Source organism: Periophthalmus magnuspinnatus, chromosome 5 (genome assembly GCF_009829125.3).
Source record: "Periophthalmus magnuspinnatus isolate fPerMag1 chromosome 5, fPerMag1.2.pri, whole genome shotgun sequence".
NCBI classification, from domain to species: Eukaryota; Metazoa; Chordata; class Actinopteri; order Gobiiformes; family Gobiidae; genus Periophthalmus; species Periophthalmus magnuspinnatus.
In genome coordinates this window covers 33,051,317-33,063,926 of record NC_047130.1, presented here as the reverse complement: position 1 = coordinate 33,063,926, position 12,610 = coordinate 33,051,317, and the positions used below count along the sequence as shown (strand labels likewise).

The 12,610-nt window shown below is 38.0% G+C and overlaps 1 protein-coding gene across 1 annotated transcript in view; it reads right to left on the bottom strand.

Moving 5' to 3' along the window:
- The window catches only part of LOC117371643 (metabotropic glutamate receptor 4-like), a 171,160-nt gene that overhangs the window by 40,372 nt on the left and 118,178 nt on the right, over window positions 1-12,610 (bottom strand). Inside the window, exons 4-6 of the mRNA XM_033967337.2 lie at window positions 2,680-2,815; window positions 2,349-2,503; window positions 1,750-1,890 (exon numbers count right to left, since the gene is read on the bottom strand). Coding sequence (XP_033823228.1) covers window positions 1,750-1,890; window positions 2,349-2,503; window positions 2,680-2,815 — 432 coding nt within the window. The remainder of the gene's footprint in view (window positions 1-1,749; window positions 1,891-2,348; window positions 2,504-2,679; window positions 2,816-12,610) is intronic.

Genomic DNA, 12,610 nt, shown 5'->3' with positions numbered 1-12,610 from the left:
TATATGCGAACATCTGTCTACTATTTAAAATTATTCATGGTATTGCTACTCCTCCCCTAAGAAGGTTTGTCTCCCTGAGCTCAGAAAAAAACAACTCAAGTCACTAGGGCGACTTCTAGAGGAGAGTGCAGCATTCCAAAATATAGGACCACTTTCGCTAAATCGGCTTTCTCTATTGTTGCTATGAGTCAGTGGAATTGTTTGCGAAATGAGATTATAACATGCACAAGTTTTCAAAAGTTTGCACATGTGACAAAGAAATGGCTAATATCAAAGCAAGTGTGCACCCATTAGTGAATGTGTATGAAAGAAAGAGTATTTGTATATCCTAAATTGAGTGACTGTGTGTGTGCGTGCGTGTGTGTGTGAACTGAATGTTTTGAGAAATGGCGTATTTGAGGGGCGAGATGTGTTGTATCAGATGTATGTACCATATGCTTACAGGTCTTTCATCCACCTACACCAAACTGTTACTCTTACTTAACATCAGTCTGTCAAGTGACTACAGGCGGAAATGAGTATTTTTGCTATAACCTGGCATCATACATCTTTCCTTTTTTTTTTTTTTTTAGGTCGATGTATTCATGTCGTGCACTGTCCCTGTCCAAATAAAAGCATACCATACCATACCATACATAAAAGCTCTATCTTCCTACATTTCTTAGATTTTTTATTATTGTTATTATTATTATTATTATTATTATTATTTTAATACAGAACAAAATGTTATTTTATGTATTTATTTTCCCAAGTTGCAGTTTTGAGTTACAGTTACAATAAGTACCATAACACCTTGAAAGGTTATGGTAAAGGTTTATGGTTGTGCTTTAAGATTAGTTAGGATTAGGCTGGTTTTTCAAATCGTGGATAACCATGACATATACTGAATTTTTGGAAAACTGCACTGACGACTTGTGAGTAAAAAGATAATAAAATGGACAGAGTATTCTCTCTAGTTGTCAGCACTGAAAATGATCTGTCAACTGAGTAGTGGGGTTATCCATCTACAAGAGCATAAGTTAATGTAGTTTTTGAGTCATGTTAAAAATAAGATGTGGTTTCAGGAAGTGCATCTGATGTAACCCAGATGACAGTTTTAATTAATATGATCAAAATGAAAGTCTGTATGCTGGATTCAAGCAGGTTATTAATTATCCTTCTTGGCTAATTAATGTAATTAAATTCAGTGCATGGACAGAGCACAAGGGATGCATTTTTATGCACAGTGATGTCGTTGTGTCTTTTTAACTAAAACCTAACTCACAGCTGGATACTTTTTATACCTCCTTGAGAACCAATTAAGCAGAAAATTACGATAATAGTACTTGTGTGGCGCCAGAGAACACTAGTTTGACCCTAATCATTTAAATATATGTTCTACATCTTGATTGCAGTTTAAATCTTAATATAACAAGCTTGTTTCCCCCCTAAAGACAGACTGCACTGCATGTCGTATGGCACTGAGCCTGGAGCTTTTTTATCCCTGCAGCTCGGCTTCACCACTCACTTGTTATAGCTTTTAGCTGAAACATGCTAGACTCAGCAGAAATCACCAAGGAAAGCTGTGATATGAACTGTGATTCTGAGTGAGGAATATGTAACTCATGCTCATGATAAGGTGGACATCTTTGTCAAAACACCTTCGACAAAATCTGTCATCTCCCTCAAGGCCTCCCAAAGAATGTTGTTGTTTAAAAGTTTGAACAAAGGGAGCACTAAATACCCTGATTTCAAGAGAGGATGTCTTACTTGTGCACTTCTTGAGTCCAGATCCTTTCTTCACAGCATGCCGGCTGAGTTTGCAGTTGAAGTTGTTCTCCCAGAACTCAGCAAACCAGATATTTCTTCTGTTGTTCTCCAGAGTGCGGCTGATGAAGTAGCGATCAAAGCCTGCACACAGAAATATTTGTCAGTCACCTGGTTAACACATTCAAGTTGTGTTCAACTTTCGGATCAAATGGTAGGACCTAGCAAGGGATAGAGGACCATGGAAAAGAGGTTCAGGTTGAGGTTGAGCACTTTTGAGAGGTTTGAACTGGGTTTCTTTTATGTTAATTTATGTCTTCTGTATAATGTCATTTTTATTTCAACAAAAATGTTCAGTTTTGTGTTGTCCATTCCATTAATTAAATAATGCCTTAAATTGTTGTTTAGGATGTTATTTTTTAATTTTTTTCCTGGGTACTTTATTTTTTTGAAGCAACTGTAGAACTGTTAGGACGTGGATTGATATTTTTCATATAGCTGCATTGACTATGGAATAAAAACACTGTAAAAAACACTTGATAAATGCCCTCACTTCTTTTGCATTTTCTGTGATTTACTATTGGCTCTGTGTGACTCTGTACCTTTGATTGACTGCCGCTTAGGCAAGATGGTGACTGCCCCCTCTGCCATCTCCTCCTGGTGCAGGACGGGGGAGATCTTGGAGCCCCAGCTGTCTGAACCCACCCAGATGAAATGTCCCGTCTGGTTGGCCTTTTTCGCTGCCTGGAGTAGCCGCCTGCGAAGTGTGAGGGAACAGATGTTTGACCAGGATAAGGTTACATAAGCCATAACCTCCCCACTTTGATTTTGTTGTGCCACTCATCACACAGGTAGACTAGCTGTATCCTCTCCTCATTGCAGAGATAACGTTTAGATCATCAAAGAGGGATATTTCAAAGCCGTTAGCCTTACTTGATGTCGTCCTCATTGGCAAATATGATGACCACCCGTGCATTGGGATTTTCTCTGAGTCTGCGGATAACCTTGTCAAACTCTGTAGCCTTTGGTTCTCGAGGAATCTTGACTGACTGGGAAATGCACACCACACCTGTGAACAGTACAGAAAATGATTAATGAGTGAATTTTTACTTTGCAATTTTTCTGAAAACACTCTTTTTTCTCTTATAGCAAAAAAGCACAATAGCATTTGAAAAAGTGCCATTTTGTCATAAGGGTGAGTTGATGTGAGAGTGACTTTTGGTTGTCACTTTCGAATAACTCACTTTCACATTTTGTAGTTACTTGCAATTGAAATTTTTAGACACTGCTGGCTATTAGAAGTATTTGACCAAATGTAACCAACATCACAGATGTGATCCCCAATGATAATGACAGTGTCCGCAGTTCCAATATAACTTGACTCACTAACTGATCTCAATTTAAGTAACAGAACCAATGACTTTGAAGACACTTTTGTCAGACTATCTTGGGATTAAGATGGAGGAACTCCCAGAAGAACAGTTGAATAAAAGTCAGTGGTATGCAACAAATGACATAGCTTAACGTTGAAAGACATTTTTCAATACTGAAATATCAGTATCAGTATATCAGTATTGTGAGACAATAAAATCTATTTAGCCACGTATTGTCAAAAGGTTAGTATTGTTAAAATTGCAGGGCCTATTTCACAATAAGATATTCTGTGCACTGCTTTGACTCGGGTAAGGCTGGAGACTTTGTGATACAATTCCATGTGAGCAGCTTCAAGGTGGCGGGATGGAAATTTCTAGCACATACTGTTCTATAGGTACATTGAAAATGTAGTCCATCGAAGTGAGCGTGTCAAGTCAGGCAGCAAGACTTCTTCAGTGAAGCTGCTCAGGAAATCAGCAAAAGTGTTCACAGAAAATTATGAAATGAACCTATTACAAATTTTCTGATAGATGCCCCTCTCCATTAGCAGTCATTACATCAGGCTGCATCAGAAAGTTGTGAAGTGACTTCATACATATTAGCACAGCCTGATTACTATACATACTATACCATACTATAGATATGGACTCAAGTTGCAGTTAAACTCAAATTTTAATATATGCTAATCTAAATACAAACCATAGTTTCATACACAGGTACAATGTGCGTTTGGTGATGGATCACCACTACAGTGGTAGACAACAATTTTTATCTTCAAAAGGCTAGCTTCAAAAGGCACTTTCTTGAATAAAACATATCAAATCAATCTTTCTCTACTTCATTGCCACCTAACCCTCCATTTTAATACTAATAGACCTTTTCAAACACTTTGATTGCCTGTATACTGTCTTACCTGTCTGCTTACAAAACCTGCAGCCATTTCTTTCACTCACTCAGTTGTTTGCCTGCTATTTTTCCTGACATATTTTCCCCTAAAGACAAGGTTTACAGCTAAAATATTATGGTGTCAGATTTTTAAGAGTAATGCTTGGTCTTTTTGCACCACAAAATCATCTTTCATTATTTGGGAGTAATGCTACAAACTCCCTCTGTCTCTTTTTAAGAGCATTTTATCACACTGACAATTGTTGATGACCCACTTGTTCAGCTGACTCAAACCATTAACAATATTGGTCATTTTGGGTGTTTATACTTGAATGAATTACTTGGAGTGAAGTGTGAAGAAGTATGCAAGCCACATGATGACTTTGGCCTATCTCACAGTGGAACAACTCCCTTTCGCTGTCTCAACTTAATGGAAACTAATAGTGACAAATGGCCACCCAAGTGTCTGGCCGTCCACAATGAGTCAGTCTACGCTCTGTTCTCCCACTGTTGTTTTTGTTTTTTGTTTTTTTGTTTTTTTTTTTTACTATTTTAGACATCAAGGTGCCTTCCAAAGTGCTCTAATACACACAATATATCTGAGAGCCACAGTGTTCTTTTGGTTTGATTTGTGCGCAAGCCCAGATACAAGAATGAGATTACGCCACGGCAGCTCAAAAGTGGACATAAACCTGTGATTATCTTTCAGCTGTGGGAAGGAGATGTGAGAATGTGAGATAAGAAGTTGAATTGCTGTATTCTTTTTAGCTGTCAAGCAAAATGCCTTTTATGTCAGTGGGGTCCAACATTATCAAAATTCTTGTGTTTCTGGGCAAATAGAGTGTGCCATAGAGGTGTCTCCATTATTTTTCCTTGGTATGAGAAGGGCTTGTGTGATAGCTCATGCACATATGGATTCCACTATCTTATAACATTTAAAAACATTGCATTGCTCTTTGAAAAATCAATAGTTGTTCATGACTTTCAGCTTCTTGTTATAGGTAACATTTTGACCATATAAAAGAAATAATGTTTTGTTTTGAATTCTTTACTACTACAGCAGCAGTCCTAATTTTCATCAATCTGAAACCAATGGGTTAAGGAATAATAGAGGACTACAAAAAGCAGACAGTAAAAACATATTCTGGGTAAAAGGGGTGACTGGACACCAACAATGTCTTCAGCGGAGTTTATGTTTTCATGATATTATAGTTGGAATATGATGTAAGATTCTTTGTTAAGGGTCTTTATGAAATGAAATGTGAACAACTACATGATGTTTGGGGAAACAGATTTCCCTCTAGGACAATAAAGCCATATGTATAATCATAAAGGTAATGAGTTAGGTTACATTTTGTCTTAAGCCCTTATAAACTCAAATGCTAATTGTTCAGGTATCTGTGGAAACCAAGAATGACTAAGCCAAAAGAAAAGGTTGTATTTAATATGTGCTTGGAGCATGTACGGAACAAGCAGAAAAGATAACTTCAGTCAATTTGCAATTTGTTTGGTGCTTTCTGTGACAGGAGAGGCACATTCATATGAAAAGCTGATATATATAATAAGATGTAGTACAATGACAGATAGTGACTGTGTTATATTGGGAGCTGTGGACAATAAACTCAATGATAGATCTGTATCATGCATTTTGTTGTTATTGAAGGTCATCAAATTGAGTGGGATCTATATGAAGTCTATTTCTGATAATGGTGCAAAGGGAATAGTGATAGTGTTCTGCTAAAAGTAACAACAGACTGAGATATTTTGTCTGACCATTTTGGAGTTGTTTTCTGTGTCTCCCAATGCAAAGTGCACAGCAGGGTATGTTCTGATATCTAAATTCCACATTACATTTAAGGACAGTGTGTATTGCTGTTGTTGTGGCTTTACCCATATAGACACTGTGCTTGTATCTGCCTTGCAGTAATGATTCCAATATAATTTCCATTTACAGTTAGACTCGGGAATAGTCAATATTTTAAAATGAGAACAAGGTCACTCTGGATGAAGTTATATCACTAGAAAAAAATGGATTTGTTCTCTAATTTAAAACTTTTTAAAAAGCACTTAACACTGTTTTAATTGCCTGATTTTTTGTGGTTGTAATTTTCACTATCTACAGCTTCTTTTTCACATCATGTAATTATTTGGACATCATGTGAGTTCCTGCTTGTGTCAGCAGTTAGCTTGTAAATGCACTGCAGCAAATGAAGCTTCATTTTAACACCAGGCCCAAATCTACATCATTTCCCTTACTACGAAATCTGTCTATATTACTATAGAGCAGGCTGTATATGGGCTAAAAAGTTTTCATCAAAGTAAAAAGTAGCTGCTGACTGAAAATATACTGAGCATTACTAATAGATAATAATAATAATAATAAGAAAGTAATGTATAGATTTGGGGGAAAATACTTTTGAAACCAAAGTCACTTATATAATCTTTTTTTTTTTTTTTTTTTTTGATCTAGATCAAGTGTCCTGGTGTGGTTCAATAAATCAAATCTGGAAGCCAAGTTCAAATTTAGGTCACCCACAAAAAACACAGAGGGATAAGAGAAACTTCCCAGTGCTGTTTCAAGTAGTCTTAATCAATTCAGTTCAGTTCAGTTGTATTTATCTAATACATTTACAAACAACTTCAGCTGTCCAAAGTGCTTCACATAAAAGTCAGCATCGAATATATAGAACACTTGATAACCAGAGTGTTAGGGTGCTTTCTTTCTTGCACACATGTCACTTCAACCATCAACTGTAAATAAACCTAGAACTACACCAAGACTATACCAAGACTAAAAAAGAACTAGATCAAGACCAAACCAAGCCTCCATCAGGACTAAAGTTGGCAAATTCCAGCCCCAAACAGGCCAAGTTTGAACGCAGTCTTCGTCATTGTGTTCTGGGATCGTGTTGAAGATGAACCAATATTAAAGTACCTGGAATGGCATACTCCCTCATGAGCATAAAATAAAACTGTGTCTGTATTAGAATTTGCTATATGTACTACTCAAAACAAAAAGTTAACTTAAAAAAAGGTTGCAGAAGTTGTTACCTGCAAACCTAGATCTGTGCCACTCGATACGACGACTTTACCTTATGCTCCGTGGTTACAATACAAAGGCATCCTCTTGGCTTGCTTTGCTTCGTGAGGCTGTTGTGTAGATATGTGAAAAGATTTGAAATAATCCTCTCTTGCAGATTATTCACTTTGCTTGCCAAGTTGACTGAATGTAACTTTTTTACTGCCAGAAAATCCCATTTTAAAATATACGAATTTGAAAGTACAAAAAACTTTCCAGTTAGACTTTTTTATTTGCTTGTCCCCTCAGAGTAGATCATGGTATCCTTTTGTGTCTTCAGTTAGGCTCTGTCCATACCCGTGTTCAATTAAAGTAAAGAAATGCTACAATATTAAATCTGGCGATACAATTTGTTGTTGCTCTGCTCCACTGGGTTTCATAATTGTTCATCTATGATCTGTTTTTGTCAGCCACATGTTTGCTTGTGTGTTTAGCCCGTGAGCGCACTGGAGCGAGTAATTAACATGTGCAACACAACTTGGCATTTTCTAAGATCACAATCCTGCTGACTTTGATATTTGAGGTAAGTGGTAGGAATGCTGCGGGCCACTTTGAGACTTGGAGATCATTTGGATTTTAATATGGGTTCAATGGTTTATACAAGACGCAATAATAGGATTAAGTTTGTACGTGAGAGAGTTTGTACGAGGACACCTATATAGCTTCAGATTGGGCTAGAGGACAGGTAAGAATTCTATGGTGTTGCTGTTTAGCTGTCAGATTGGAGATTATTAAGTCTATCCATATGAAACAAAAACTGGAAGAAAGTTCAAAGTCAAGTTTTTTTTTTTTTTTTTTTTTTTAACAATAGCAAAGAAAAGCAAATACACAAAGGACTTCAATTTGTGGAAGCAATCTCTAACAGATAATAACAAGATTAATTAGTGAAAGACAGATGTTTCTACAATAAAAACAGGATACCAAACTACCAAAAGCCACATAACTGTCCTACATGCAGCCAGATTCCAACATTATAAGGTATAGGACAATCATTTGCTATCTACTACTAGAGCACATGTTGATATCTCTATGAAGATACACAAAATTAACTGATGTTTTAAAGTAATTTTTTAAACTGCATAGTCGTCATATATTCCAGTTGTGTGCTCAAGTCCTCTGTGTGCCCGGCCTGCATAGTTTGGAAAATGAAGAGAAATATAACCTCAAACTTAAAATCGATGCCATTTCTCTAGGCCAGGAAGGTTATGTTTTGTTTGTTGGCAGGATTTCTCAGGAACTTATTAACAGATTTCAATAAAACTTGGTTCAGACTGGAGCCAAGGGGCAAGAACCAGTGATTAAATTCAGGCACTAATCTCCATCCGGGCACACGGAAATCTTTACAGCCATTATTCACTGTTGTGAGACAGACACCTTGGTTGGATTAGCTGCTCCATTTGCCACAGAATACACCAAACATTTGATTGTTGTTATTTAGTAGGCCTCTGTGATATTTGTCCGGTTCATTTGCAGCATGAGCGTGTCCGATATTTTGAGTAAAACAATATGAAGGACTGCAATTTATTTTGTTGGCTGCAATATTGATAGTTTTGCAGTATGCTGTGCAGCCCTAACAGGAAGAGTTGGCAAGTAATAGTGTGAGTGTTCTAATTTAATATCATTAATGGTGTATGATCTGTTAGGTAATATAAAAAACAAAAATAAATAAATAAATAAACAAATAATAGCAATTACGTCAAAGTATGCCAGAAATAATGACAATTATATAGCAGCAGAGAAATTATTTCATTCATCTGAACAGTGATCCTCATGTAAAAGTATGCTGAAAACTGTTTTTGAGTATAGAGGTAAGGTAAGGTCAGAAGTAGAAGTATGGCATTTGATTTCAGTGGTGGGATGCAACCTTGTATAAGTAGAAAAGTACTGAACTTCAGTATAAATTTTAGGTATCTTTACTTAAGTACATTTTAAAGGGGATACTTCTTATTTTTGCTTCACTACATTTGAGAGCAGGTATCTGTACTTTCTATTCCATTACATTTTGAACAGGACTGAAAGTATTTCATTTTATTTTTTATTTTTTATTATTGTCTGAGACCTGCTGAAAAGACTGAGCGTTTATTTTTTGACATGTTCACGTTGTTTGAGCAAACAAAAATATACAAAAATATATATGAAAAACGTTAAATTTGTACTCTTTAAATACATTTTTAAACACATATTTTAAAACAGTAGATATTGTCATGTCATACTTTCACTTCAGTATTTTTTTTAGCTTTGGCATCTGTACTTTTATTTTATAAACAAAACTGAGTACTTCTTACACTGCTGTTTGATTTGCGTCAAGACATAAATAAGCTGAAGGTGGTGCACTACAGATTAAAGAACAGGCAGCACAGCTCTGTCAAATGAATACTAATATCTTTTAGTGTTTACTGCATGCCCATTACTTATATTTACAAATACATGATGACTCTATAAGGAGGCACTGGCATATACACGATTGCATTAATAGAATAAAAGGGAAAACACAAATCCAAATAGGTTATTCCCTCCTTGAGTCACAACCAGCCTATATTATGTAGACTTATTTTATGTACTGAAAAATCATATTATTTTACACCTGTATATCAATCATGGGACACCAACTATAATGCATAGTATAGCTTAAGTGTACTGATGAATGTCCTCTTCAAATCTCACCAGGTCTTATCTTTATGAGACCCAATTTCCTGATAGTTAATTCTTAGTAAGAACAGGCCTTTTACGATGACTGTGTGAAAGCTGTTCAAGGCTCCAACCTCCTCTTCACTAATGTGACCTCATTTTGATCCCTTTATGTTGTACTTTTACACGTACTCGTCTAAACCTGGAGATGACTTGATTGATTGCTGGACTCCTTTATTCTACTCTGCCATGCTGTACTAACCGTTTTAAGTGTAAAGTAAAGACGTTGTCAATAAGTATGTGTTTTTCAAAAACATTCTTCTGTCTAGAATACATTTTCAAGTAGACACATTTACAGATAAACATAGGATTATATAAATAACAATTGTACTATTAATTAATGTACAGAATTTACATGATGTGAAAGTTGTTAATGTTTATTTTTTGTTTGTTTTTTTGGTTCTCAAAAAAACTATCCAATGGCCAGAATGAACTCCTCATTTTTCGGTTGCCAGATCCTATAGTAAAACCCAAAAGGACTCTGGGATATTATGTTGACAATGATGTGTCAAAATGTCAGAATGACCCCTTTTCCATCCCCTAGATGCAGCTATGTTTTACTCCCTCAAAATCTGACCTTTCATTAGCCTCACCCACATCAGCCGAATTCCACTAATGTTTTTAAACACCACAACACTGTGCCAAAATGATTCATCATTCTTAGTGTGCACCACTGGACAAAGCGACACCTGACATCCTACGTTTAGGCAAAAAGAAGTGACATTTTTAATCAGTGTGCTCCACTGGGGCAACTATTTGGCTGCCTTGGCCTTGATCACCTGAGATGTCAAAATAATTGATGTAGCCTACAATCCCTTCTTCAAAATGTTACACGGTGATTAGCTCTTTCAAAAGTAAACTAAAAACATTTTTCTTTTCATTTGTATATAAGCAATTTCCTGACATGTCTGTATTTTACTGTACATTCTATTTCACATAAACCTCCACCTTAATGTGGTGGAGGGGTTTGAGAACTCAAATGATCCTGGGAGCCATGTTGTCGGGGGCTTTATGCCCCTGGTAGGGTCCCCCATGGCATGCCCCCAAAGGTCCAGGGGTCAGGTAAGACTAAGAGCGGTTCAGAAGCCTTTCATGATGACCAGTAAATCAAGGTCAGCTACATCGCTCGGCCTGGCATTACCGGGGCCCCACCCTGTAGCCAGGTCTGGGATGGGTGCTCGCTAGTGAGTGCCTGGTGGCTAGGCCCATCCCCATGGGGCCCGGTCAGGCTCAGCCTGAAGGAGCGACGTGGCCCCATCCTCCCATGGTCCCACCACCATGAAAGGTGGGTGTGACAAGATCTGGGCAGCGGTCGAGGAGCCTCCACAACTGGATCTCCGGACATGGAGAGTGGCTCTGGAGACATGTAATATCACCTCGCTGGGAGGGAAGAAGCCTGAGCTTGTGCGGGAGGTTGAGCGTTACTGGCTAGATATAGTTGGCCTCACCTCCATGCGCAGCTTGTGCTTTGCAACCCAACTCCTTGAGATGAGCTGGAGTCTCCATTTCTCTGGCATTGCCTGCGGGGCGAGGTGGTGAGCTGGTGTGGGGTTGCTCATTGCCCCACAGCTCAGCTGTTTCATGTTGGAGTTCACCCTGGTGAACGAGAGGGTTGCGTACCTGTGCCTTCGGGTCAGAGACAGGTTTCGTACTGTGTGCAGAGTACCCGACCTTCTTGAAGTCCTTGGGAGTGGTACTAGACAGCGCACCGACCAGGGACTCCGTTGTTCTCCTGGGGGACTTCAACACCCACGTGGACAACGACAGTGACACTTGGAAGGGCGTGACCGGGAAGAATGGCCTCCCTGATCTGAACTCGAGCGGTGTTCTGTTATTGGACTTCTGTGCTAGCCACAGTCCATAACAAACACCATGCTCGAGCACAAGGGTGTCCATCACGCACGTCATCATCATGCACATGGCACCAGGACACCCATGGTTGGAGGTTGATGATCGACGTTGTTATCGTGTCATCTGATCTCCAGCCACATGTCTTGGACACTCAGGTGAAGAGAGGGGCAGAGCTGTCCTCTGCCAGCAGAGGAGGAAGCCGGACAGACCTGGCAGGCCCAAGCATACTGTGAGGGTATGTTGGGAAGGTCTGGCGGAGCCCTCTGTCAGAGGGGTTTTCAACCTGCACCTCCAGGAGAGCTTCTCCCTGATTCCGGGGAAGGTTGGGGACATTGACTCGGTGGAGGAGCTGGAGGAAGTGTCTGGGGTGGGGGAAGTCTGGGAGTCCCTGCTTAGACTGCTGCCTCGCGACCCAGTTCCGGATAGCAGAAGATGGATGGTTTGGTTGTAAATTATTTTTATCAAATCTATTCCTATTATTTGCCTGCCCTCCCATATAGCTAAACAGAGTCTGAAACCTAAGCACAGGGACATTAAAAATGATAATAATAATAATAATAATAATAATAATAATAATAATAATAATAATAATAATAATAATAATAATAATAATAATAATAATAATAATAATAATAATAATAATAATAATAATAATAATAATAATGACAAACCACTGTTAAAAGTGCACTTTGTAACATTTCTGGTGGAAGCTCTGCCACTGACAGATTATTTTCATTAGAATTATTGTTCCTTTTCAAATTCTTAAAAATATTCTATTTAAATATTACCACACAGAGAAGAACTAACAAAAATACAGTCAAATGTTTCAATCACACGATGCACAGTCATGAGAAATAAAAAGATAACATCTTATACAGTCTGTATAAGATATACTTGTCCCTCTCTTTAAAGCAGGACTTGCCGTCTCTATCAAACCAATTGGCATTTGCCTGACCTCTCTGCTGACTACAGTCCAGCAGTGCCTAA